Consider the following 26,237-nt stretch of genomic DNA (forward strand, 5'->3'; position numbering starts at 1 on the left):
GACAGGGAACATTTTGAAAATGCATTCCTTAGAGCTACAAGGATTTATAGTGGAGAAGGAGAACTGACCCTACTCCCCCAGCAAAATATTATAGCAGCGTAAGACCTTGAGGCTAAGACGGGGGCCCAGTGACACTGTGGCCAAATCTGTTTGTTTAGAAATTCTAGCTACAATTAAAAGGCCTGCATCTTGCGATCTAACGTTACGTGTAGGTATGTATGGCTGGATCATTTCAGCGAGGTAAGTAGGAGCAGGTCCATGTATTGATTTATAGGTTAACAATAAAACATTAAAATCAGCCCTAACCCTAACAGGCAGCCAGTGTAAAGAGGCTGGTACTGGAGTAATGTGTTCACATTTTTTTTGTTATAATTGGGATTCTAGCAGCCATGTGCAGCACTAATTGAAGTTTATTTAATGATTTGTCAGGGTAACCAGAAAGAATAACATTGCAGTAATCTAATCAAGAGGTAACAAAAGCATGGATTCGTTTTTCTGCATCAGTTTTTGATAGAAAGTTTCTGATTTTGTTTCGAAGCAGAAAATAAGCAACTCTTGAGACATATTTTATATGTTCATCAAAGGAAAGGTTAGGGTCAAGGGTAACGCCGATGTTCCTTACAGTTTCTGGAGATACGACCATGCAGCCGTCGAGGTTCACAGTGAGATCTGCTAACAACGCTAATTGTTTCATGGGTCCTAAAATGAGCATTTCTGTTTTCCTTTAGTTTAAAAACAAGAAGTTCTCCACTTCCTATTATCTGAAACGCATGCTTCCAAAGTAACACATTTTTGGGCTTCTCCATGCTTCATTGAAATATATAACTGTGTATATATGTGTAATATACACTCACCTAAAGGGTTATTAGGAACACCTGTTCATTTTCTCATTAATGCAATTATCTAATCAACCAATCATATGGCAGTTGCTTCAATGCATTTAGGGGTGTGGTCCTGGTCAAGACAATCTCCTGAACTCCAAACTGAATGTCAGAATGGGAAAGAAAGGTGATTTATGCAATTTTGAGCGTGGCATGGTTGTTGGTTGCCAGGCGGGCCAGTCTGAGTATTTCACAATCTGCTCAGTTACTGGGATTTTCACGCACAACCATTTCTACGGTTTACAAAGAATTGTATGAAAAGGGAAAAACATCCAGTATGCCGCAGTCCTTGGGCGAAAATGCCTTGTTGATGCTAGAGGTCAGAGGAGAATGGGCCAACTGATTCAAGCTGATAGAAGAGCAACTTTTACTGAAATAACCACTCGTACCAACCGAGGTATGCAGCAAAGCATTTGTGAAGCCACAAAACGCACAACCTTGAGGCAGATGGGCTACAACAGCAGAAGACCCCACCGGGTACCACTACAAATAAGAAAAAGAGGCTACAATTTGCACAAGCTCACCAAAATTGGACAGTTAAAGACTGGAAGAATGTTGCCTGGTCTGATGAGTCTCGATTTCTGTTGAGACATTCAGATGGTAGAGTCAGAATTTGGCGTAAACAGAATGAGAACATGGATCCATCATGCCTTGTTACCACTGTGCAGGCTGGTGGTGGTGGTGTAATGGTGTGGGGGATGTTTTTTTGGCACACTTTAGGCCCCTTAGTGCCAATTGGGCATCGTTTAAATGCCACGACCTACCTGAGCATTCTTTTTGACCATGTCCATCCCTTTATGACCACCATGTACCCATCCTCTGATGGCTACTTCCAGCAGGATAATGCACCATCAAATTGGTTTCTTGAACATGACAATGAGTTCTCTGTACTGAAATGGCCCCCACAGTCACCAGAACTCAACCCAATAGAGCATCTTTGGGATATGGTGGAACGGGAGCTTCGTGCCCTGGATGTGCATCCCACAAATCTCCATCAACTACAAGATTCTATCCTATCAATATGGGCCAACATTTCTAAAGAATGCTTTCAGCACCTTGTTAAATCAATGCCACGTAGAATTAAGGCAGTTCTGAAGGCGAAAGGGGTTCGAACACAGTATTAGTATGGTGTTCCTAATAATCCTTTAGGTGAGTGTATAACAGCATAACAGTGAACATTTACCCAGAGGCAGCATATACAGGTGCTTGTCATAAAATTTGAATATCATCAAAAAGTTGATTTATTTCAGTAATTCCATTCAAAAAGGGAAACTTGTATAGTTTATACATTCATTCCACACAGACTGATATATTTCAAGTGTTTATTTCTTTAAATTTTGATGATTATAACTGACAACTAATGAAAACCCCAAATTCAGTATCTCAGAAAATTCGAATATTGTGAAAAGGTTCACTATTGAAGACACCTGGTGCCACACTCTAATAAGCTAATTAATCCAAAACACCTGCAAACGCCTTTAAATGGTCTCTCAGTCTAGTTCTGTAGGCTACACAATCATGGGGAAGACTGCTGACTTGACAGCTGTCCAAAAGACGACCATTGACACCTTGCACAAGGAGGGCAAGACACAAAAGGTCATAGCTAAAGAGGCTGGCTGTTCACAGAGCTCTCTGTCCAAGCACATTAATAGAGAGGCAAAGGGAAGTAAAAGATGTGGTAGAAAAAAGTGTACAAGCAATAGGGATAACCGCACCCTGGAGAGGATTGTGAAACAAAACCCATTCAAAAATGTAGGGGAGATTCACAAAGAGTGGACTGCAGCTGGAGTCAGTGATTCAAAAACCACCACGCTCAGACATATGCAAGACACGGGTTTCAGCTGTCGTATTCCTTGTGTCAAGCCTCTCTTGAACAAGACACAGCGTCAGAAGTGTCTTGCCTGGGCTAAAGACAAAAAGGACTGGACTGCTGCTGAGTTTTGTTCTCTGATGAAAGTACATTTTGCATTTCCTTTGGAAATCAAGGTCCCAGAGTCTGGAGGAAGAGAGGAGAGGCACAGAATCCACGTTGCTTGAAGTCCAGTGTAAAGTTTCCACAGTCAGTGATTGTTTGGGGTGCCATGTCATCCACTGTGTTTTTTAAGGTCCAAGGTCAACGCAGCCGTCTACCAGGAAGTTTTAGAGCACTTTTTGCTTCCTGCTGCTGACCAACTTTATGGAAATGCAGATTTCATCTTCCAACAGGACTTGGCACCTGCACACAGTGCCAAAGCTAGTACCTGGTTTAAGGACCATAGTATCCATGTTCTTAATTGGCCAGCAAACTCGCCTGACCTAAACTTTATAGAAAATCTATGGGGTATTGTGAAGAGGAAGATGCGATACGCCAGACCCAACAATACAGAAGAGCTGAAGGCCACTATCAGAGCAACTTGGGCTCTCATAACACCTGAGCAGTGCCACAGACTGATCCACTCCATGCCACACTGCATTGCTGCAGTAATTCAGTCAAAAGGAGCCCCAACTAAGTATTGAGTGCTGTACATGGTCATACTTTTCATCTTCATACTTTTTAGTTGCCCAACATTTCTAAAAAAATTTTTTTGTATTGGTCTTAAGTAATATTCAAATTTTCAGAGATACTGAATTTGGGATTTTCATTAGTTGTCAGTTATAATCATCACAATTAAATGAAATAAACATTTGAAATATATCAGTCTGTGTGTAATGAATGAATATAATATACAAGTTTCACTTTTTGAATGTAATTACTGAAATAAATCAACTTTTTGATGATATTTAAATTTTATGACCAGCACCTGTATAATGAGAACAATAATGGGCCCAGAACTGAGCCTTGAGGAACACCAAAACATACCTTTGATTTGTCAGAGGATTTGCCATCCACACATACAAATTTATATCTTTCAGATAAATACGATTTAAACCAGGCTAGAACATGTCCACATAGCCCAATATTGGTTTCCACTGTTTTCTTATTGTATGATTTTTTATATGTGTTCTTACTGTATTTTTTAATATTATGATGTATTCATTTGCTTTGATGTTTTCATTTGAGTATTTCTTTTTATGTTATTGTACTTTCATATATTTTTCTTTGTAAAGCAAATTGAATTGCTTTGATGTATGAATTGTGCTATATAAATAAACTTGCTTGCTAAAATAAGGGAGTGATCAATAGTGTCAAAAGCAGCAATAAGATCAAGAAGCAAAAGGACAGATGCAGAACCTTTGTCTGAGGCCATTAGAAGGTCATTTGTTACCTTCACGGGTGCAGTCTCAGTACTATGATGGGGTCTGAAACCGGACTGGAGCATTTCATGTTTTTTGTCTTCAGGAAGGCATTCAGTTTTTGGGAAATACATCTTTCTATGATTTTTGAGAGGAACAGGAGTTTCGATATTGGCCTCTAATTGTTAAACTTTTTTTTTAGAAGATGCTTCATTTCCGCTATTTTTAGTGAGTTTGGTACACATCCGGAGGAAAGCTTTATTATGTTCAACATTGGCTAACCTAGCACAGGAAATAGCTCCTTAAGTAATTTTTTTGGAATCGGTTCAAGCTGACAATTTGTGGGTTTAGAACTTTTGTGAATGTGTCAAGCGATACAGGATCAAAAAATTGAAGTATCCCCACTGACACCTGGTCATGGAGGATCAGAACATTCTCAGGCGAACTGAGATTTTGGGGACTATGACTATTTAAGTAGGAATCAGTTATTTGTTTTCTAATGGTGATGATCTTTTCAAAGTGTCATGTCCTCCCTTCCCTGAGGTGCTCTGTCTTGGTTGCTCCAGGTTGTCAGGGCAACGCATTAAGGGGCGTGGCGTCACTCTTTTGAATAGAGCCGGTACCAGCTGTTCCCTATCCCCAATCACACACCTGTTCCCGCTTGACTCATCACCGGCTGTATATCTGAGGAGCCCTGACGACCCGTCCCTGCCGGATCGTTGATCCACATCCGTATGTGTCACGGCTGACAACCAAATCCCTGAGATAACTTGCTTGTCGATCCCGCTAATTCTGTTTCCCTGTGTTTGTAGGAATCTCCTGACAACCTTCACCAGCCCGTGTATCGACCTCCTGCCTGTCCAAGACTACTCGGCCTACTCCCTGTCTGTACCTCCGCCGCCAGCCCGTGTGCCAACCTCCTGCCTGTCCAAGACTACTCTGCCTACTCCCTGTCTGTACCTCTGCCGCCAGCCCGTGTACCGAACCTCTGCTTGCCCACGACTACTCTGCTTACTCCCTGTCTGTACCTCTGCCGCCAGCCCGTGTACCGAACCTCTGCTTGCCCATGACTACCCTCTCATATTAAATTGATTTTCACCGCACTCATCCGGTCTGCGTTTGGGTTCCTTTCAGATCTGACACAAAGTAGTTAATGTATTCATTACAGCTAAAGTGAAGACCCACTTGTTGAGCGTTGCTTTTCTGTTAACTTTGCAACTGTATCAAACCTTTTCGGTATTGTAGTGTAGTCTATCCAGGCTAGTCTGAATACTTCCAACTTGGTGTAGCGCCACTTTCGCTCCAATTTTCTGGAGGCTTGCTTGAGTGCTCTAGTATTGTCTGTGTTCCAGCGAGCAAGTTTCTTGTTGCGTATTTCTTTTGTTTTTAGTGGTGCAACCGTATCTAAAGTATTTCGCAGTGTTGAGTTTAGATCCTCGATTTGATCATTTGCGGATTTATTTACTCTGTTGTTGATGAACGAGCATGTAAGAATATCAACGAGTTTGTATTCTGAGAATTTATAGTACCGCTTTTGAAACTCATTGTTTGCGGAGCAAGTGGATTTCTTGTTTGCCCCCTTACCCCCTTGATTTCTTGTTTGTCATGAGTTGCCCCCACTTTCCCTGGAAGGGGGGTTGACCATGAATGGTTCCACAGAGTCATGTGGAATCAATAGTGACTATGTATAAACTTGAATGTGTGTGCATGTGCACGTGACTGTCAACTAAGGGAATTCTTGAGATCAATGCTTCCTTGGAAGGTTGGAGTTAGGAAGCCCGGGATGGTTGGACTTAAAAATTATGTCATAAACACGGATCAAGCTTCCTCTCTCACACTAGAAAGTGACCTGAATGCAGGCTTAATAATTTATTTATTTTGCATCAATGGTCACTATGCATAAAGCTGAAATGTGTGTGTCTGTGTCAGTGTTGACTAAGGGAATTCTTGAGATCAATGCTTCCTTGGAAGGTAGGAATTAGGAAACCTAAGGGTTGACTCTGAGATGTCAAACTCAGAGTTGATGGTTTCAGAACAGGTAGTAACAATAAGTCCAGTCAACTCTCTAAGTTAAGTTAACCCTGAGTAAAGCACATGCATGAGGAGATAAAAAGCCCTCATCAATGGAATGCGTGATTCATTATGTCAACAGGAGAAAAAGGTCTCAGAACCTGTGTTTCTCCCCAGTGGAGTTAAATATATTAATGCACATGCAAACTATGAGTATATATATATATATATATATATATATATATTCAAGAAAAAAGCAATAGTGGCAGCAGCAAAAGAACGTGAGCTTGTGTGGCACAAAATTGCTCACCAAGACAATGCAAAAATAAGAAAATTCAAATCTCGAGTGTACCACTCATTAAACATTTATGTAATGTGTGTGTGTGTGGGTGTAATATCAAGTTCAGAGTTCATTAATCAAATGCACCAAATAAGCGTCATTCTGAACTGTGACATTTAAGTAATAAGAATTAAATAAAGCAAAAATTTAGCAATAATATACAAAACAATTAGTAGCACTCCAGTGGCACTCTCCTCGCTGTGCACTTCACCCCAGCTGCTGTTTGCCATTCTTTTTGTAGGTTACTTGATGTCATCCTATACGGTTGTTCAGTTCAGGAGTAACTGAAATTAATGTTGTTGTACTTCATAATCCTTTTGTATAAAAGAAATATATACAATATTACTATAATACTATATTTCTTCAGGAATTATTAATCCATACATCCATGCAACCTGTGTTGCATTAAGGTATATATTAAGGGGTGTCAGTACTGTAAAAAATGTATAAATATTACACCTAATTTACAAATCATGTATACTTCACAGTAAGATTAAGGGATAACTAATGGATTTTACCCCTTCATTTTATGCACATAATCCATTAAAACTATTAATTTACACCTTAACTGCAATTAATATCCATTAATTACCCACTTGAAAATCCATTAAACACCACCTTAATTATGACTGTTAAGGGGTAAATGAAGTATACTTTAAGGAACAATTAAGGGGTAATTTTAATGGATTTTAGCTCACTTTAAGGGGTTTTACCGGTACGGCACAGAGCTCCAGTTTTTGTTCATTCTTTTGCTTCATTTTCCCTCTTTTATTTTGCAAACAGGTAGCCCAAAAAAATACAAATAAAAGTTTGGCAAATAAATGACCAAAACACACAGAGGTGCAAATACTAAGACCTAAACTAAGGAACCTACACAAGACAGAACCTAAACTATAACAGGCAGAAGCGACGACAGGCAGAGTGAGGCCGAAACACAGGTTGGCAGGACAACAAAGAACGAGTAGACTGGAAAAATTGCGGGAGGGCAGGAACCCAGATTAAGAAGAAAAGATCAAATTTACAAGGTTAGACACAGCCAAAGACCACACATCTACCATTGGTTAGACTGATCGCAATAATGACAAGTGTACACACAATACTTCCCACAAGACTGGCCACAAGAGCTGACATATATAGGGTGGGGCTAACAAGGAGCAGGTGAAAACAATGAAGACCAATTACAATGGAACCAAACCTAGAAATGAAACCAGTAGAATCAAAAACCAACACAGACATATAGAAAACAGACAGGACTAACAAAACATGGAACATAGGGACTGAAGACAAGATTAAATTCTAAACAGAGCACATGAACACAGTGTACTGAGGGCAACATGAACAGATAGAGCAGACATGGAAAACCTGGACAGGTATAAGTCAGGGGAGACACAAGACCCCAAAAAACCCTGCACAAAATCCATCCATAAAAAAACATAAATTTACTCCTCATTTACAATTAATACCCCTTAATTAATCTCTTGAAAATCCATCAAACACCACCTTTATCATATAAATATTAATAGGTGAATTAAGTACATTTTAAGGTGAGATTTAAGAGATTTTGTTTCATAGTGATGGCATTCAAACCCTACTGTTGCATTTGTATATTGAGCTCCTATGGCTAAACTCATGACTACTACCATTAGTCAATCCACAGACACCTTTTTAACCCTCATCCTATCAACATATTTAACATAAAATGACTGGGAGATCTAAAAACTGTAATAAACAACCATCATAGCAAAATGTTAATTTATTTCTTCTGAAAAAATTATTAGTTATGTAATTAATTAAAAAAAGATAACTGATTATTATTTTTGGAAAGTTGCAGTTAATTTGCATATAGTGTAAAACGACAATATATAATCTTCTTTAATACAAATTGCAGCTTCTGTACCAAGTACAATTCACATTAGTACTTAAAAGCATATTTACCATCCTTTGATGCTGGTATCATTTATTTTTCAGTAATTTCAAGTAAACATTATTTGTATAATATTTATATGGTGAAACCAACCGGGGTCATTTTGACCCCAGTATAAAATAATAGAAATTAGATTCAATTCAACTTTATTGTCAGTGAACATGTACAAATACAGTACAACGAAATGCAGTTAGCATCTAACCAGAAGTGCAAATAGAAGAGTGCAAAAAAGGCAGTGAAGGCAAATGCAAATGATAAGTACAAATGATAATTCTAAATGTGCAATGAAGGCAAACTGAAGGTGTATGCTAGCATGTGCAACTGAAATACAGGGATAGCAGCAATGGGGTTCCCAAAGTAGACATGTACATGTACCAATTGAAAACATCCTTATCAGACTTTGCAAAGCAATGACAGAGTCCAGTTATACAGAGAGAGTAGTGCAACAAGGTCCCTGAGAGGCAGTACCATGCGGTGGGTGGGTGGGTATGATTAGTGATGGGTCACAGTTCTGCAGAGTTACATTAGCTGGAAAGAAACTGTTCCTGAGCCTACTGGTGCGAGAACAAAGAGACCTGTACTGCCTTGCCTGATGATAGGAAATCTGTCTGCTGCATCTGTGTCGGTCTCTTTGAAAATGACTGACAGAGTGCCCCTTCCCACCCTGATAGTTTGTAATAATTTAAATTATGACCAATGGGAAACATAAACACAATAAATAGTTCCATTTATTAAAACTGCATAGGCGGAATTGGGTGCTTTTGTATTTCTATTTTTAAAAGCACTTGAAACTGAAAATTATTTAGGAATTATTTAGAAACAAATTGATTGACAAAATCAAGATAAATTGGAATGATAGAATAAAGCACGTATGAGATGAAAGAAGTACACCCTCTGGGGTCAGCGGGTACCCCAGTCGGTAGGATGAGGGTTAAAAATATGCACAATAAGCCCTTTTTAATACATAATTCCCTTAGTTACCCTGAGGTCATAAAGACATAAAACCTAAAATCAGCTGGTGTGTCTCTTCCTAATGTGAGAGAGGAAGCTTGACCTTATGAATACACCCATGATCAACCCCCCTTTCATATGGCAACTAATGATCCCTTAGTCAATGTAAACCTTTCTAAACATATGTACAGTAAGACAATTTTAATACACAATTCCCCTTAGGCATCTGTGAGGTCTTAAAACCCTGAATGACCTGTTCTAAATATAACTTGTCCGGAAATGACCTGAACGGTCGTAAAAATCTATATCTATATTTAACCATGCTCTAGGGCTCTAAGGTCAAAGGAAAAAGCAATAAATCCGACAATGTTTATGTAAAAGTGTAATAAGGTATATACTCCATTCTTCTCTCAGCAATAGTCAATGACAGCTTGCAAGTAAAGCAAGTTCACACATCCGGTCATTCAGATTTTGTAGACTCCCAAGCAGGAACGATGTTATCTACAGTGCATTCAGAAGGAATTCAGTCCCCAGCACTTACGTTACAGTTTTATCGTAAAACGTTCTTGTTAGTCTACACACAATACCCTATAATGACCAAGCATAAACAAGTTTTTAGAAATGTTGCATGTGTGTAAATGTATAAAACACCAGAAATATCATTATTTACATATTCCACATATTCAAGCATCTTTGGCAGCGATTACAGCCTGTATGGTGCTACAAGTTGGGCAGATCTTTATTTTGGGTATTTTATGGCCACACAGCCATTTACATGTTCCTCCAAATATGTTCGATCAGACTCCAGTCTGGGCTCTGGCTTGGCCACTCAGGGACATTCAAAAAGCTAAATGACCTTAGGATTGTGAAAACAGTTAAAACTGTATAAAAAAACAGTATAAGTATGTTGTTACTTGAGACTTTTTAACATATTTTCATATCATCCATGTAACTAGTTACAGCAACCATTAAAGTGGATTATTGTTTAATTGAACTACAAATGAATGTCCTAATACAACACACTAGAAATGTGCATACAAAAAGATACCAGTATGACACAGGCCATATAAACATTTATGATAGGACTATACGTATCATTTAAAAGGGAGTAATTTATTGTATGACATGCACTTTATGATTGACAATGATATGAGGATATTTGCTTGTTGTTTGAAAAACCATAAGTAAAACATATATCAGTCTTCAATGGTCTTCCTTTTATTTCCTCCTTTTTTAGTATAGCTGTGGAAAGAATATGGGGGGAAATATTGTATTATAACATAAAAATACATATTTTAAGGCTGGATAGACAGACACAGATGAGCGACAGACTTTTGAAAGTAATGGTTGAGTTGGTTAGTTAACTGTTCATACCCCTCTACTGTCAAGCACATCTTTCAGCATGTAACCAATTCTGGGGGAGGTCCTCCCACTGTCACAAATCAGCTCAATCTGTTTGTAGTGTTCCTCCATTCTGTCCTATGGAAATATAAACAGGCTCAGTGAATGCTGCTGCATGAAAAACAACAAAGGCACAACAAATGAAGACAGACAGACCTGGTTGTTGTCATAATCCAAGTCCTTGCCAATGGTGAAGAATATTGTGCACAGAGCCTCTAGCGAGTCATCATCTGCATCCTTCAGTAGCTTTACAATGCAGCTGTGTATGACACTCTCTGGGATCATCTTCAACTTAAACAATTCACAAATGAAAATGATGTTGCCCATCAGCTCCCGCTGGGCTTTTGCTTTGGCCTCATCAAGCTCCTCCCTTAATAGTTTACGCTCTTCTTCCTGAAAGGAATCAGGGAAATTTGTAATACATTTTGTTTTTGTAATAATCAAAATTGGACTAAACGAGGCACACATTAGGGAGTTGTTACAAGTCTTACAATAAACAGTTGAAGAGAACAATTTCACTTAAAAAAACTAAACATTAAGGGAATATATATTTTAATTGTTTGAATATATCATACCATGTATTTTGACATATCAGACATATCAATGTAATGTAATGTAGATAATGAAATTCAAGTAAATTGCAGATTTTAGATAGAATTTGTGAATGGTACCTCAATGCTAGCTTCCATTTTCTTCTGCTTTTCCCTTAAGATTTTGCTATTATCTTTCTCAAAACCTTTCTGACATCGATTCAGTAACAGCTTGCGGAAGTTTACCGTCATTCCCGGTACTTTGAGCTGAAAGTCAGGACATGTAGTGTTAGATAGAGATGAAAGGCTTAGGAGACCCTGTGTCAGAGACCGGAGACCTGCAACAAGTGTTCCAGAATGTTGCAGACACTGTACTTAGTAACTTGGATTGAAGGCAATATCCCTGGTAACACACTAATTTGTTACATTGTAATGTTTGAGTATGAAAGAAGGGGGAGAGACATAAAAATTAAAAAGGAGGATAGTTCATCTTTTCCTAGAATATTTTTTATGCTGTCATCACAGCACCCAATTTAAAGTGCCATTCTTAAGTATTTAAACAGTGACAGTTTTTTGTCATTTTGGCTACTGGGGAGTTTTTTTGCCACTGTGCATTGATTGTTGTTGTTACCAACATGCCAATGGTGTCCATGGCCGAAAAGCGAAACCATTTGTAGTTCCAAAAACACTTGGCAAATTGCAGGCACTGCAATTTGTGGGTTGGGCTTCTTTGACATGGAAGTGGCATCTAACAGCTGATTTTGAGACTTGATAACCCCAAGGTCTCATCAGGCTGTTCAGACTGTGCAGTTCTGAAACTGTGACCCCTGGATTATAGTTTGCCTTCCCCACCATATTCCACAGCATGCATGGGGGGAATATGAATTAGTCTATTTCTTAGGACATTTGAAACTGTGCCCTGACTGTGCTTTTTAACTGTTTATGTAATTATATATTCTTTCCCTGATGTGTGATTAATAACAGTCTGTCTCCTTTCAGCTGACAGCTCTTTGGTTTTCCCCATGTTGATGGTTAAAACAAAGGGAGTGTGCAACCTCACATTCTTACCCCAAGGAACAGAACAGGTGAAAGGCATCAATGAAGTTATTGGATACTGAGACCATCTAAAAAGCATAGAATATCATAACAATCCCCACTTTTGGTTTTAAATTAAATACTCTATAGGGGTGCCAATACTTCTGAAAACTCTGTTCAGCATTACACATCATACTACTCAATAAAATGGGTTTGTGTTTTTAGAAAAATATTGATTTGAAATGAAAGTATATGGCTCCCACTTATGTTTGAGTTTAGTAGACTTATGGTTTGCATTTATTTTGATTCATTTAATCAACTGTGTACTATATAGTTGTGCTCATAAGTTAGCATGCCCTGGCAGAAATTGTGAAATTATATAATTGATTTAGAAAATAATATTCTGATCATGCAAAAAAACGAATGAGTTTTTGAGGTCTCACGTGGATGCACTGAGCAGGCTAGACACTGAGCCATGGGGAGCAGAAAATAACTGTCAAAAGACCTGCGTAACAAGGTTATGGAACTTTATAAAGATGGAAAAGGATAAAAAATGATATCCAAAGCCTTGCAAATGCCAGTCAGTACTGTTCAACCACTTATTAAGATATGGAAAATTCGGGGATCTCTTGATACCATGCCAAGGTCAGGTAGACCAAGAAAGATTTCAGACAAAACTGCCAGAAGAATTGTTCGGGATACAACGAAAAACCCACAGGTAACCATTGGAGAAATGCAGGTTGCTCTGGAAAAAGACTGTGTGGTTGTTTCAAGGAGCACAACATGAAGATACTTGAACAAAAATAAGCTGCATGGTCGAGTTGCCAGAATCTGCGCAAATGCCACAAAAAAGCCCAGTTACATAATGCCCAACAACACCTTAACATGCATCACAGCCTCTGGCACACTGTAATTTGGAGTGAGAAGACCAAAATAAAGCTATATGGTCACAAGCATATAATGTTTTGGGGGTGTGTGAGCTCTAAAGGCATGGGTAATCTTGTGAAAATCGATGGCAAGATGAATGCAGCATGTTATCAGAAAATACAGGCAGACAATTTGCATTCTTCTGCATGAAAGCTATGCATGGAACACTCTTGGACTTTCCAGCATGACAGTGACCTTAAGCACAAGGCCAAGTTGACCCGCATTTTGCCAAGACAAATGGGAAGCTATACCACCTGCAAGAATTTGGGGCCTCATAGACAACTATTACAAAAGACTGCACGCTGTCATTGATGCTAAAGGGGGCAATACACAGTATTAAAAACTAAGGGCATGCAGACATTTGAACAGTTCATTTTTTTCTTTGTTGCCATTTTTTGTTTTATGATTGTGCTATTCTATTATGACCAACAGTTGAATGTGTATCCCATAATTATTAGTTGGCTGAATGGGTTTCTGGAAATAAACAAACCTACAGCCAGGCTGATGGTTCTAAGTGATCCTTATAAAAGTGAGGGAGTGTAGGCGTGTGATGTCAACCAGAATTTAAATCCTTGTTTGACAAAAACCCAGACAACATCACTCATCTGCAGCTATTTTCTGTTAGTGAGGCATATCAACCTTCCTCTTGATAGATCTCAACTTTCTGGGATAGAACTTAGGAGACATTCAGGAGAGCTGCGTGATGACTTCATTGTTGGAACCGACTTGACTAAGGTAAGGCGGGGTCATACCTCAAACATTAGGAAAAAACACTAACACAGAGTGACTTAAAAATACAACACTTACTCCCATTAGTTGTTGGTGGTGGCAAACCGAGGCATAAACCTCAGCAAATGTAGGATGTAGAATGGCCCTCTGGTATATGAGATCAATGATGCCCTTCACTTTATCCTCTGTGTCAATATGGAATGCACTCACTACCTTCATCAACTGATGAAAGTTCTTGGGAGTCAGCCTGTAGAGGATGTCATCCATTTGTTCAAACATTTCCTCTGTCTTCACGGTCTCTAGGTCCACAAAGTCCTCCTTGAATTCATAAAATAGTGGGGAAAGGCAAAAGAGTTAGGAAGAAAACTGATATAAAACCAGGGGCGTATTATATATACAAAATGTATTTATTAGTCTGATCAGATCTTACCAAGTCATTTTCTTCCACTGCCTGTCTGCTAGTGATAAGACTACTGATAGCTGAGAGATTGAAAACAAGTAAAGATCAGGGACTTATATTGTTCCTGAAAGTCTCAAGTCATGTGTCTTTCAATTAGTGCCTAAAATTGTGCTTACTGTATGGTTCCAGACTTTCTTCAACTGTTGAAAGAAGTAGTGAAAAAAATATGAATGTGACTTATGAACAAAAATAGGTAGAGGTGTAAAACATACAACATCAAAGTACTCATTTGGGTTTGGCTGTGTTCACCATCTAATTAAGACCTAAATAATCAGGTAAGGAGAGTTCAAAACTAACGAGTCATCAATGGAATAAAAAGGAAAAGTGAAAATGTTGCAATTTAATTACTGGTTAATTATGAACTCCCTCTACCTAATCAATTAAACTGTTAATTAGGAACTGCTCAAAACTGGCGAATGTAGCCAAGTACTTTTACTTTGTACTTTTTACACCTCTGCAAATAGGCCAGGTGATAAAATAAATGTTAGTAATCTTCCCTGTGAATTTCCTCCAGAAATCCAATGTGGAAGAATTTAGAGGGAATACACAGGGAACCCAGAATGCTCTAACCTGGATTTCTGGGATTTAGGATTCTGGAATTTAGGCCTACATTTAAAATAGGCACCTGCTTTAGAAAACTCCATAAATTGCATCTTGGAGGAATCCACAAATTGTTGTTGCATTTCAGAGGCATATGTCCTTACTTCTTCAAAAGCCTCAGTGATGCTGGGCAATATCTAAAGCAGAGAAGTGAACATGTGGGACATCAGATGTCAGAAACAGTCATTTATTTCAAATGACTGATTTTATGTGAACTGTAACACAGTAAAAAGATTTGTTCACTGTGTAGCTTTATTTTATTCATGAGAAATACAGTGCATAACCGTAAAAGGATTTGTTTACCAATAAAGAGAACATACATAGTACAAATATTACTCTATAGTCTTAAATGGTCTTGTCAATTGAATTAGTCTCACCTGAAGGAAATGGGGTTCGTCATCTATATGCAGAAGCTGCCTACCCTCCGTTTCAGTCCTCTTCAGCTCATCAAGCTCCTGCTCCAGGGTTTTTATTAATCCCTCACCTTCACTCACCATCTCCTGCTCTTTAGCTTGGATCAGCTCTCTCACCTCTGAGCACCTGGTCTCAATCAGCTTGGTGAAGAACCTCTCACTGTCCTCCACTATAGCCTGAGATAAGCTCTTTCAAAAGAAAAAAAAAAAGAGCAAGTGGATTTTGCAAGGAAGTAAAGAAACCAGAGTTCAGTGGCAATCAATATGCCAATTTGGCTATTTAGTTGCCATGTGCACATTGGGCAGTTTTGATTCATTTGGATGCGGTGCACCAGTCTATGACCCGTCACTTTCTTGGCCCGGAAGCAGAGATGGAGAGGCGCCCTAATGGTTATGTTGTCAAGTACATAGTGCTTTGTCCAGCAACATACAAAAAGAGGATGTAGAGAAGGGAACTTTTAATTCAGATGACTGATGGATGGCTAGAATACATTGATAATAGGATGATAGCAAATGGAAAGATATCAGTACAGCCTTTTATTTTATTGAACAGACATTTTATGAGGAAAAACTCACTTGTTATGGCTTTAACACTGCATGCCTTCCAATGGTTGGAGAGTCCCTTAACCAAATGAACTAAGAGTGTTTTCAATGGAAGCATATTGGACCTCAGAAATATAAAGTGCAGTTTCCCACACGACAGTAAAAAAAAAAAAACTTGCAATGTCTTAAAATAAGCAAGAATAATGATGTATGTTGATTATTGAACACTACAGGTCAACACCCAAAGCCAGCGAGCTCAACAAGTCTGTAAAGACATTCGATTTTAGTGATAAGCAACATAATGTTCTTAAATGCATCTAAAAACAAAGCATTACACTTGGTTACAACAACATCTGAGCATGCCATACTCCTGATGAGATGGTGTCCTGGGGGATCTCCTCCCAGACCTGGATCAGGGTATCAGTGAGCTCCTGGACAGTCTGTGGCTCTACTTGGCCACGTAAAATGCACAGATACTTAACGTCCCAGAGGTTCTCAATTGGATTCAGGTCGGGGGAACATGAGGGCCAGTCAATGGCATCAATGCCTTTGTCATCCAGAAACTGGCCACATGAGGCCGGGCATTGTCCTGCACCAGGAGGAACCCAGGTCCCACTGCACCAGCGTCTGATAATGGATCTGAGGATTTCATCCCGGTATCTACCAGCAGTCAGGGTACTATGGCAGGCCAAGTGAGTCATATTCATTAGCGAAAGGTGCCGTAATGAACAAGACTACATTTTGGCAGATGACAGGTCACGTGACGTTATGGAAACACGCATCACGTCTGGTGACGTTATGGAAGCACAGTTTTAATGGGCCATCGATTTTCCCACTTACAAAGCATGTAGAAGTCTGTAATTTTTATCATAGATACTCTTCAACTGTGATTGAAGGAATCTAAAACAAAAATTCAGAAAATCCCATTGTATGATTTTTAAGTAATTAATTTGCATTCTATTGCATGACATTAGTATTTGAAAAGCAGAACTTAATATTTGGTACAGAAAGCTTTGTTTGCAATTACAGAGATCATACTGTAGTTTCCTGTAGTTCTTGACCAGGTTTGCACACACTGCAGCAGGGATTTTGGCCCACTCCTCCATACAGACCTTCCAAAGATTTTCTATTGGGTTCAGGTCTGGAGACTGGCTAGGCCACTCCAGGACCTTGAGATGTTTCTTACAGAGCCACTCCTTAGTTGCCCTGGCAACTAAGGAGTGTGTTTCGGGTATTTGACCAGGTCCTGCCGTGTAGTTCTGGGCTGATCCCTCACCTTCCTCATGATCATTGATGCCCCACGAGGTGAGATATTGCATGGAGCCCCAGGCCGAGTGAGATTGACTGTCATCTTGAACTTCTTCCATTCTCAAATAATTGCGCCAACAGTTGTTGCTAGGGATGTCCCGATCAGGTTTTTTTGCCCTCGGGTCCGAGTCATTTGATTTTGAGTATCTACCGATACCGAGTCCCGATCCGATACTTCTAAAATATATAAAAAAAGAATAAAAAAGAGCGAAAAAAACAGATCCAGGATGTTATTTTTATTTTATTCACCTTATTTTAAACATTCAAATACAGGACCTACGTACAAACTCCAGATGTCTGTGGTGAACGAAACATGGGGTACATCTGATAACAGGACAAGTAGTTTGTCAGAAATCTTCTTATAAAGGGCTGGCAGAGCTTTCTCTGTGAAATAGTGGTGAGACGGCATTTAAAATCGAGGTTCTACGTGCTCCATAAGCATAAGAAATACAGGGTTCTCTACAAAGGCGAATGGCAGGTCACTCATTGCGAACATTTGAGCCATCTTGACTGTGATGTCCTGTGCCTTCGCGCGGTCACGGGGCATTTTTTTCTCTCCTCTTCAAACTCTCCTACAGCGTGAGCTGACTTGTCTTCGGCGGGGTTGCCTGGGTAAACTTGCTTTATATAACACCTCCAGACCGCAGAAATACTCGCGCTTTCCGCTTCAAGCTGCTTCCGTGTTCTACTTTGCCGGCATTTAACCAATAGCGTCTCTACAACAAAGTGATACAATCCCGCTCGCGTTGCTGTTTCTGTGTGGAGTCAAAAGAGTCTAACTCTGTGCCACATAGTTATGTGCCGCATAACTACAGATGTGTTAAATAATGACAATATATATATATATCCGAGTCCTGATCGGGAGGTAACGTCCGAATCCGATCGAGTCTGAAACCACGTGATCGGGCCTGATTTCCGATCAGGTGATCGGATCTGGACATCCCTAGTTGTTGCCTTCTCACCAAACTGCTTGCCTATTGTCCTGTAGCCCATCTCAGCCTTGTGCAGGTCTACAATTTTATCCCTGATGTCCTTACCCAGCTCTCTGGTCTTGGCCATTGGGGAGAGGTTGGAGTCTGTTTGATTGAGTGTGTGGACAGGTGTCTTTTATACAGGTAACGAGTTCAAACAGGTGCAGTTGATACAGGTAATGAGTGGAGAACAGGAGGGCTTCTTAAAGAAAAACTAAAAGGTCTGTGAGAGATGGAATTCTTACTGGTTGGTGGGTGATCAAATACTTATGTCATGCAATAAAATGCAAATTAATTATTTAAAAATCATACAATGTGATTTTCTGGATTTTTGACCTCTACATGCTTTGTAAGTAGGAAAACCTGCAAAATCCGCAGTGTATCAAATACTTGTTCTCCCCACTGTATATAGCAGATTGTTATTGTATTACATTGTAAATTATATCATATATGATTCTTCAAGAAACTCAAAAATAAGGAAATTATCCGGTAGCTATTCAGATTCTGTTTGATTACAGCTTTTTGGCAATATGAACAACTCTGATATTAAAGGACTTCAACTTATTTGTCACAGCATCAAGTTTAAAAGGTGCTGGCAACTCAGCTTTAATTTGAATTTTAAAGCGAATTAACAGACAGCTATCTTAGCACACGTTGAAGAACATCCATTTCTAGATGTCCATTTCTGTAAACAACTGGGTCAACAAGCTATGAAAGTTGCTTCATGTGAGCAGGGTCCAAACAGAACCGACTATCCGGGACATGCACATCTTGTGTCCAGGGGATTTGAATTTCTGCATCCTGATCAGAAACAGCTCTCTCAATCAATCAATCAATCAATCAATCAATCAAATGTATTTATAAAGCCCTTTTTACAACAGCAGTTGTCACAAAGTGCTTTACAGAGACACCCGGCCTTAAACCCCAAGGAGCAAACAACAATAGTGTTGAATTTCAGTAGCTAGGAAAAACTCCCTAAGAAGGTCGAATTTTAGGAAGAAACCTAGAGAGGACCCAGGCTCAGAGGGGTGACCAGTCCTCTTCTGGCTGTGCCGGGTGAGATATTAAATTTATCTGGGCTAAATCCAGAGTCTATTTGATTTTAGACTAGGTCAGAAATGTGACCAGGTGGACAAGGACAGGGACAGCAACGGGCCCCCCAAACCAGGTAATCCGCAGGTGTGGACCAGGACCTCATCTCCTCCTAAAATTTAAAACTGGAGGAGACTGAGAAAAGTTAGTAGTGCATTCCTCATATCCCCCAGCACAATATAGCAGCGTAACACCTTGGAACTGAGATGGGGGGGGTCTGGTGACACTGTGGCCCTACCTGGGGGAGGCCCCGGACAGGGCCCAAGAGGCAGGAAATCAATCCACCCACATTGCCAGGCATCAACCAAAGGGACACCCACCAACCGCAACCCCCCTGAATGAGGGCCGAGTATTGCTAGCAGCGTACAGCCCAATTACAGCTCTCTGTGCCTCCGTAGCCCCTGCATCAGAACCAGCTCTCAGTAGACATAATGCAGAGCCCAAAGGTTCATCTCACTGTCAATGTCTATAATGTCCTCTGATTCCAGTCAGGAGAAGATGTCATAGTAGACATTAGTGAGGCAATGCCAAACATTTCCCCACAACCTTTCAGTCCTCTAATTGTGTGTACTTGTGCGTCTTAGAGCACTGCCCCTTCCAAATCCATGAAACACTTCCATAAAGAGGCAGACATCATTGTTCTTCCCACCAAAGTCACACCACACTTTAGAAGGGATGCTGTACCCGCCAATGGCATTCAAAAAGTGCTCCAGAACAGTTTTGCTGTGGTTGTTGTCTGAGGCACAATGTAAAACTATTTGCCTAATAGGGATGTAACAAGTCTCAAAATCCTCTATTCGATTTTTAGGTCACGATTCAACAAGATTACCTACTTTTTTTTCAGTGCTGACTACACCGCTGTTAAGACTATTGGCTCTATTTTTTAAATAAAAACAATGGCTTTTTATTAAAAAAACTTTTAATACAACGTAAAAAATAACAAAAATAAACAATTAAATTAACACTCAAACTTGAACAATTCGAAAAAATAGAACGATTACAACAATTACAATGTAATATTTTTTTTTAATTAGTGGCAACGATGTCCAGCACTTTTAATATAACTATTTACACCTTGGCATTCAGTAGGCAAGGCTGCAGATCCAATGCCATAAACTTTGCTATTGAATTTGTTTATTGGTAGTTACTCTCTAAATGTAGCTGGGATAGTAGATTGATTGAGTGTTTTCATTCCACTTACATCAATTTCTTTGTGATTCTCACTCTTAATGCAGCATTATGTAAAACTGTTCATGAATCGCCTACTAGACTCCTAATAAAAGCCACTAGCTATTAACTAGGCAATATGAATAACGTGTACAGTATAGTTTGTTGCATTGGGTTAAAGAGGAAATGTAAAATATAATTTGCTTGATGTAGCACACAGAGCACCCCATTATTTCACATTATGTACTTTTACAAACTCTCCTGAGTACTTATACATACTACAATACATTCTCTGCAGCACTGAATAGTTTTTCCACAAAAGGTATCCCTTGTACATTATAGTGGGGGAATGGAAAATATAGTGTGGTTCGATACATTAACTTACTTAAGCTCTAAGCAAGTCCTTAAACTCTAGTATTTCTCAGTTTGCTCCAACATAATATTCTTTAATTAACTTATGTAAGTATTATTGAAATATAATTTTTATTTTGTTTATATTTTCACCCACATAGTTTTTCCTTTGAAAATGTACGATAATTGGAAGTCTTACTGTTGCTGCCCAATGTATAACGTTTTGCGCAGACTTTAATATTGAAGGCAAAATACGAAAACCGGAGTTCATATTGTTGCTGACAAATCTCTAATGCAGAGTCTTACTGTTGCTGCTGAAGTAAAATAAATAATAGGCCTGCAATTATAGAGCGGTATAGTTGTTTAACTGTTTTGTGAGTGCAGTTTGTTTAACTCTTTTACATCAACTCCTTTACATGAAACGTACACAAACAGTTTCATGGATATGGTGGAGGTGGTAACAGCTGGCCACAATCAATGACGTGTGGTCACTTAATTACAGAAGCGCAAACTCCTTAAAAATTTTGCAGTTCGAAATCTAACCAAATCATTTTCTAATTAGAATTGTTACACCCCTATAGCCTACTGCAGACATCAATGCCTCCATGGATAACTATTTTCCACCTACAATAGTAAAGTGAAATGACAAAAAAGTATATAGCATTGATTTATTGTAAAACATAAATATATTTGTATTTCAGTGTGTTTCCACATGGTATAATTGTTTCAACCCAACAGAACCAGTGATTATGGATTAAAAAAATTATGGGAAACCGGATCAATTCATTCTTTTTGAGTTTCATAGAACAATCATATTGATATATTTTACAATGTAATACAATAACAGTCTGCTATTTACGATCAGTCAATAGCTCAAAATTGAATTCACTGTTGTCTGTGATTCAAATGTACAAGTTAATTAGTGGGAAAAAGATTGAGAAAATTAATTGAAATGAGTAATTACAGCTCCGGAAATAATGAAGAGACACCGGCACCTTTTTCTTTCCTTTCCAAAAAAGTTGAGTGAGGAACAGATTATAAAGTCATAATAGCCCTAGTAACTCTGTGAAAGTCACCCTCTGAGTTCCGTCAGCAACACATGACCATGCATATGGCAGAGGGGTTGGTTTGGGATTCAGGGTTTGTCTCACCTTTAGAGATTCAACTTCTTGTCTCTGCTTCTGTAGCTCCTCATCTTTCTCCTGGATTCTCTGCTGGCAAGTCTTAAAGGGCACAGGCACCTTTTTCTGTGGAGAAACATAGTGGTCCTACTTAATGGCTATACATGACAGTATATCACAACCATAGTGTTAAAAGCACCATCATGTAGCAACACTCATTATGTAAATTTACATGGGGCAACATGGTAAAACTCAAGTCTGATGCATTTTCATGTAACTCTTATAATGGTAATCCATAAAGGCATACCTTTCTGCTACGGCAGGGATGGTAACCAGAGTTCATGTCATGGGCATCAGCTGTCAACTTATCATTGTGGTGAGGAAATGTGTACTCCTGTAGTGTTGTGCTTTTCAGCTCTGGTTTCTTCTTGTCTAAAAACTTATGGTGAGGACACAAAACTTCTGTGTCTGCATTACATCACCACTTATCACAAACAAATAATTTTGTCACAAGACTGTAATATCATATAAAAAATCTGTAATATCATATAATTTAGACAACTGTTGTAACTAAAATGGATTCATATAAACAACAAATCAAGGCTTTAGAGCTTAGAGTATGAAAAAGAGACAAGGATATAAATGTTCTAAGAGAAAGAGTAAGAAGTGGTTATACCCTTCGATGGTCCAGCAAATCCTGTAGCATTCCTATGATTCTAGGGGAGGTTGTCCCATCTTTAACAATCTTCGTAATCTTATTGTAGTACTGATCCATTCTGGGCTGTGAAAGTATACACAGGCCAAGTCAATGTTTTTTCCTGATTCATTGACCAGCATCAATTAGGTTGATCCATTGGATACTTAGGGAGTAAAACGTGATGCACTGTAATTGTAAAATGCCTTTGGCTATCATGGATGGAAAAATGACAGGGACAGATAGAAAATGCTGTACCTTGGCCTTCTCGAAATCCAAGTCCTTGCCCGTGCAGTAAAGTAAGGTGCACAGACACTCCAGCGAATCCTCATCTTTATTCTTTATTAACAGCGTTACGATGCTGTCATGCATAATGGGCGGTGAAAGAATCTTCAACTTGAACAATTCACACATTAGCTTAATGTTGCCCAGAGATTGCCTACGCCCCTCTATCTTAGCCTCCTCCAGCTCCTCCCTCAGTTTCTGGCAGTCTTCCTTCTGGACGGAATCAAAGAAGTAAACAAATTACAGTTGTGCTCAAAAGTTTGCATACCCTTGGATAATTGTTAATATATGTACCATTCATAAAGAAAACATGAATGAGCAGGCAAAACACATATTTTATTTCTTATGAGATACACATTCAACTGTAGGTCATAACAGAATGGCACAATCATAAAACAAAACAAAGCAACAAAGAAAGAATGAACTGACCCCTGTACAAAAGTCTGCATACCCTTAGTCCTTAATCAATCAGTTAATCAATGACAGCGTGCAGTCTTTTTTAATAGTTGTCTATGAATTCTTCCAGATGGTATAGCTGCCCATTCATCTTGGCAAAATGCCTCTAGGTCATGCAAAGTCTTTGGTCGTCTTGCAAGAACCACATGTTTGAGATCTCCACAGAGTGGCTAGATGATATTAAGGTCAGGAGACCGTGATGGCCACTCCAGAACCTTCACCTTTTTCAGCTGTAACCACTGGAGGGTCAACTTTGCCTTAGGCTCATTGTCATACTGGAAAGTCCAAGAGCGTCCCATGTGCACAAGAACGCAAAAAGTCTGGCAGTATTTTCTGTTAACATGCTGCATTCATCTTGCCATACATTTTCAAAAGATTCCCTGTGGCTTTAGAGCTCACACACCCCTAAAACATCAGTGAGCCACCACCATGCTTCACAGTGGGGATGGTATTCTGTTCACTATAGGCCTTTTGTTGACCTCTTTCCAAACATAGAGCTTTATGGTCACAACCGTAAGCACTATTTTGGTCACTCCAAATTAGTGTGCCAGAAGCTCTAAGGCGTGTCAAGGTGCTGTCAAGCATATTGTAACTGAGCTTTTTTGTGGCATTGATGCAGTATAGGCTTCTTTCTGGCAACTCGACCATGCAGCTCATTTTTGTTCAAGTAATCTTTGGTAACTGTGGGTTTTTCATTGTATCCCGAACAACTCTTCCGTCAGTTTTGGCTGAAATCTTCCTTGGTCAACCTGACCTTGGCTTGATATCGAGATTCCAGAATTTTCTACTTCTTAATAAGTGATTGAACAGTACTGACTGGGATTTGCAAGGCTTTTGGTATCTTTTGATATTCTTTTCCATCTGTATAAAGTTCTACTACCTTGTTACGCAGGTCTTTTGACAGTTCTTTTCTGCTCCAGGGCTCAGTATCTAGCCTGCTCAGTACATCCATGTGAGCGCTAACAATCTCATAGACTATCTATACACAGACACTAATTGCAATTTAAAAAGCCACAGGTGTGGGGAATTCACCTTTAATTGCCATTTTCACTTGTGTGTCACCTTGTGTGTCTGTAGCAAATCCAAACATTCAAGGGGATGTAAACCTTTGATCAGGGCCATTTGGGTGTTTCTGTTATCATTATGATTTGAAAAGGAACCGAACAACTATGTGATAATAAATGTCTTCATATGATCACTATCCTTAAATAATTGCATGATCAGTCATATTTTCAAAATCAATGCCAAAACGTCACAATTTCTGCCAGGGTATGCAAACTTATGAGCACAAATGTAAGACATTAAAATGTAGACAGGTTATACAAGTAAACAGGTTCCACTGACTAATTCAGAGGGAGAATACATACAAGGTTAGGTCACCATAATCAACATAATAATAAAGCAAAGGAAAATCAGAGGAAATAATATCCTTTAGATCAGATACAAATTTTAGAGATATTTTGTAATACAGTGCATCTTAAGAAATGGATGCATTACCTTGGTGATGGCGTTTATCTCCTTCTCCTTTTGCCTCAAGATCACATGACGTTTCCCTGTGTTTTCAAAGCCTGTCTGTACCCGATTCAAAAGCAGCTTGCGGAAATTCACTGTCACTCCTTGTTTGTCAGTTCTGGGTACCTTGAGCTGAGGAGGGAAGATATAACAAGGGTCATTGGTGGGTTGAATATCCTAGTGTTCTGCATATCTGGTCATTGGCATTTAACAAAGGAATGGTATTCACCTTTGGACTGTAAGATAGAAATGAATACACAAAGAGAGACTTGTACAGATGCAGACTTACCCCCATAAGGCAGTGGCACATATTGGCATAAACAACCATGTTGGAAGGGTGTCCTATTGCCTTCTCATATATAACATGAACAGTGCCCTTTAGTCTGGCCTCTGTGTCAATACTGAGGTCAGTCACATCCTTCATCAACTGTCGGAAGTTGTTTTGAGTCAGCCTGTCTAAGATGTTATTAAGTTGGTCATACAGTTCCTCTGTCTTCAATTGCTCTGGATCCTTCAATTCAGGTGAAATGTGAAATAAACATTATTGTTAGGGCGGTCAGAATAAGTGAGAAAAAAATATGGCATATCATTTTTATTTTAACATTTTAGTAATTTAGCAGATGCTCTTATCCATAGTGACTTACAGTTAGTGCATACATTGTAAGGTAGGTAGGTTGAACTTGCACACAACTAGTATAGTATATTAGCGACATATCCAATCAGGAAGGTATTACCCAATAAACATGTATGCGTATACACACTGGACTTACCATGTCCTGTATTTCCACAGGCGGTCCGCTGAAAGAGGAACTTGGTGTCTGGGCTTCTTGTCTGCATTTTTTCTTGGCCCCACTCATCTTCTGTGGACAAACATGCAGCGATATTGAGGTAATAATAATTTGTACATTATCATATACTTCATGTGACACTCACTTTCTGACTCACTTTCTGACTGTGATATTGAGATATAACATTCGTGCATTTTCCTGTGGACTGGGGCCTGTGTAAATTTCCCTAAAATCACATGACCTGAAGAATACAAAATCCAGTTAGAATGTGAGATGAAATTGGCTGATCTGAAAAAATATATATATCTTTTGTATATTCGAGCTCAGTGGAAATGCCAATAATGTCTGTATTACTAAATTGTTGCTTTAAATAATGTAAATAATGATGCTTATTTGGATCCTCTTCCCAACTGTTCGGTCTAGAATCAATGAAAATAAAACACAAGTAGCTCAGGCTACTGTATTTTTTTGCTATAAGCATTATTACTAGTAACGGATGCAGCAACTATTAAAGCACGTTATGTTTAAGGAGCTT

General features: G+C 39.0%; 1 protein-coding gene across 1 annotated transcript in view; it reads right to left on the minus strand.

Annotated features, from left to right (window-relative positions):
* Positions 1 to 9,080: 9,080 nt before the first annotated feature.
* LOC105031583 overlaps positions 9,081 to 26,237 on the minus strand; it is a 39,486-nt gene continuing 22,329 nt past the window's right edge. Inside the window, exons 2-17 of the mRNA XM_010906079.4 lie at positions 25,685 to 25,774; positions 25,204 to 25,425; positions 24,900 to 25,046; positions 22,920 to 23,159; positions 22,644 to 22,748; positions 22,275 to 22,406; positions 21,998 to 22,093; positions 15,379 to 15,603; positions 15,027 to 15,138; positions 14,518 to 14,541; positions 14,372 to 14,421; positions 14,020 to 14,259; positions 11,392 to 11,517; positions 10,877 to 11,113; positions 10,694 to 10,798; positions 9,081 to 10,561 (exon numbers count right to left, since the gene is read on the minus strand). Of these exons, the coding sequence (XP_010904381.2) occupies positions 10,553 to 10,561; positions 10,694 to 10,798; positions 10,877 to 11,113; positions 11,392 to 11,517; positions 14,020 to 14,259; positions 14,372 to 14,421; positions 14,518 to 14,541; positions 15,027 to 15,138; positions 15,379 to 15,603; positions 21,998 to 22,093; positions 22,275 to 22,406; positions 22,644 to 22,748; positions 22,920 to 23,159; positions 24,900 to 25,046; positions 25,204 to 25,425; positions 25,685 to 25,771 (2,157 nt within the window). The 5' untranslated portion in view covers positions 25,772 to 25,774 and the 3' untranslated portion in view covers positions 9,081 to 10,552. The remainder of the gene's footprint in view (positions 10,562 to 10,693; positions 10,799 to 10,876; positions 11,114 to 11,391; positions 11,518 to 14,019; positions 14,260 to 14,371; positions 14,422 to 14,517; positions 14,542 to 15,026; positions 15,139 to 15,378; positions 15,604 to 21,997; positions 22,094 to 22,274; positions 22,407 to 22,643; positions 22,749 to 22,919; positions 23,160 to 24,899; positions 25,047 to 25,203; positions 25,426 to 25,684; positions 25,775 to 26,237) is intronic.

This window comes from Esox lucius, chromosome 21, assembly GCF_011004845.1.
Source record: "Esox lucius isolate fEsoLuc1 chromosome 21, fEsoLuc1.pri, whole genome shotgun sequence".
NCBI lineage: Eukaryota > Metazoa > Chordata > Actinopteri > Esociformes > Esocidae > Esox > Esox lucius.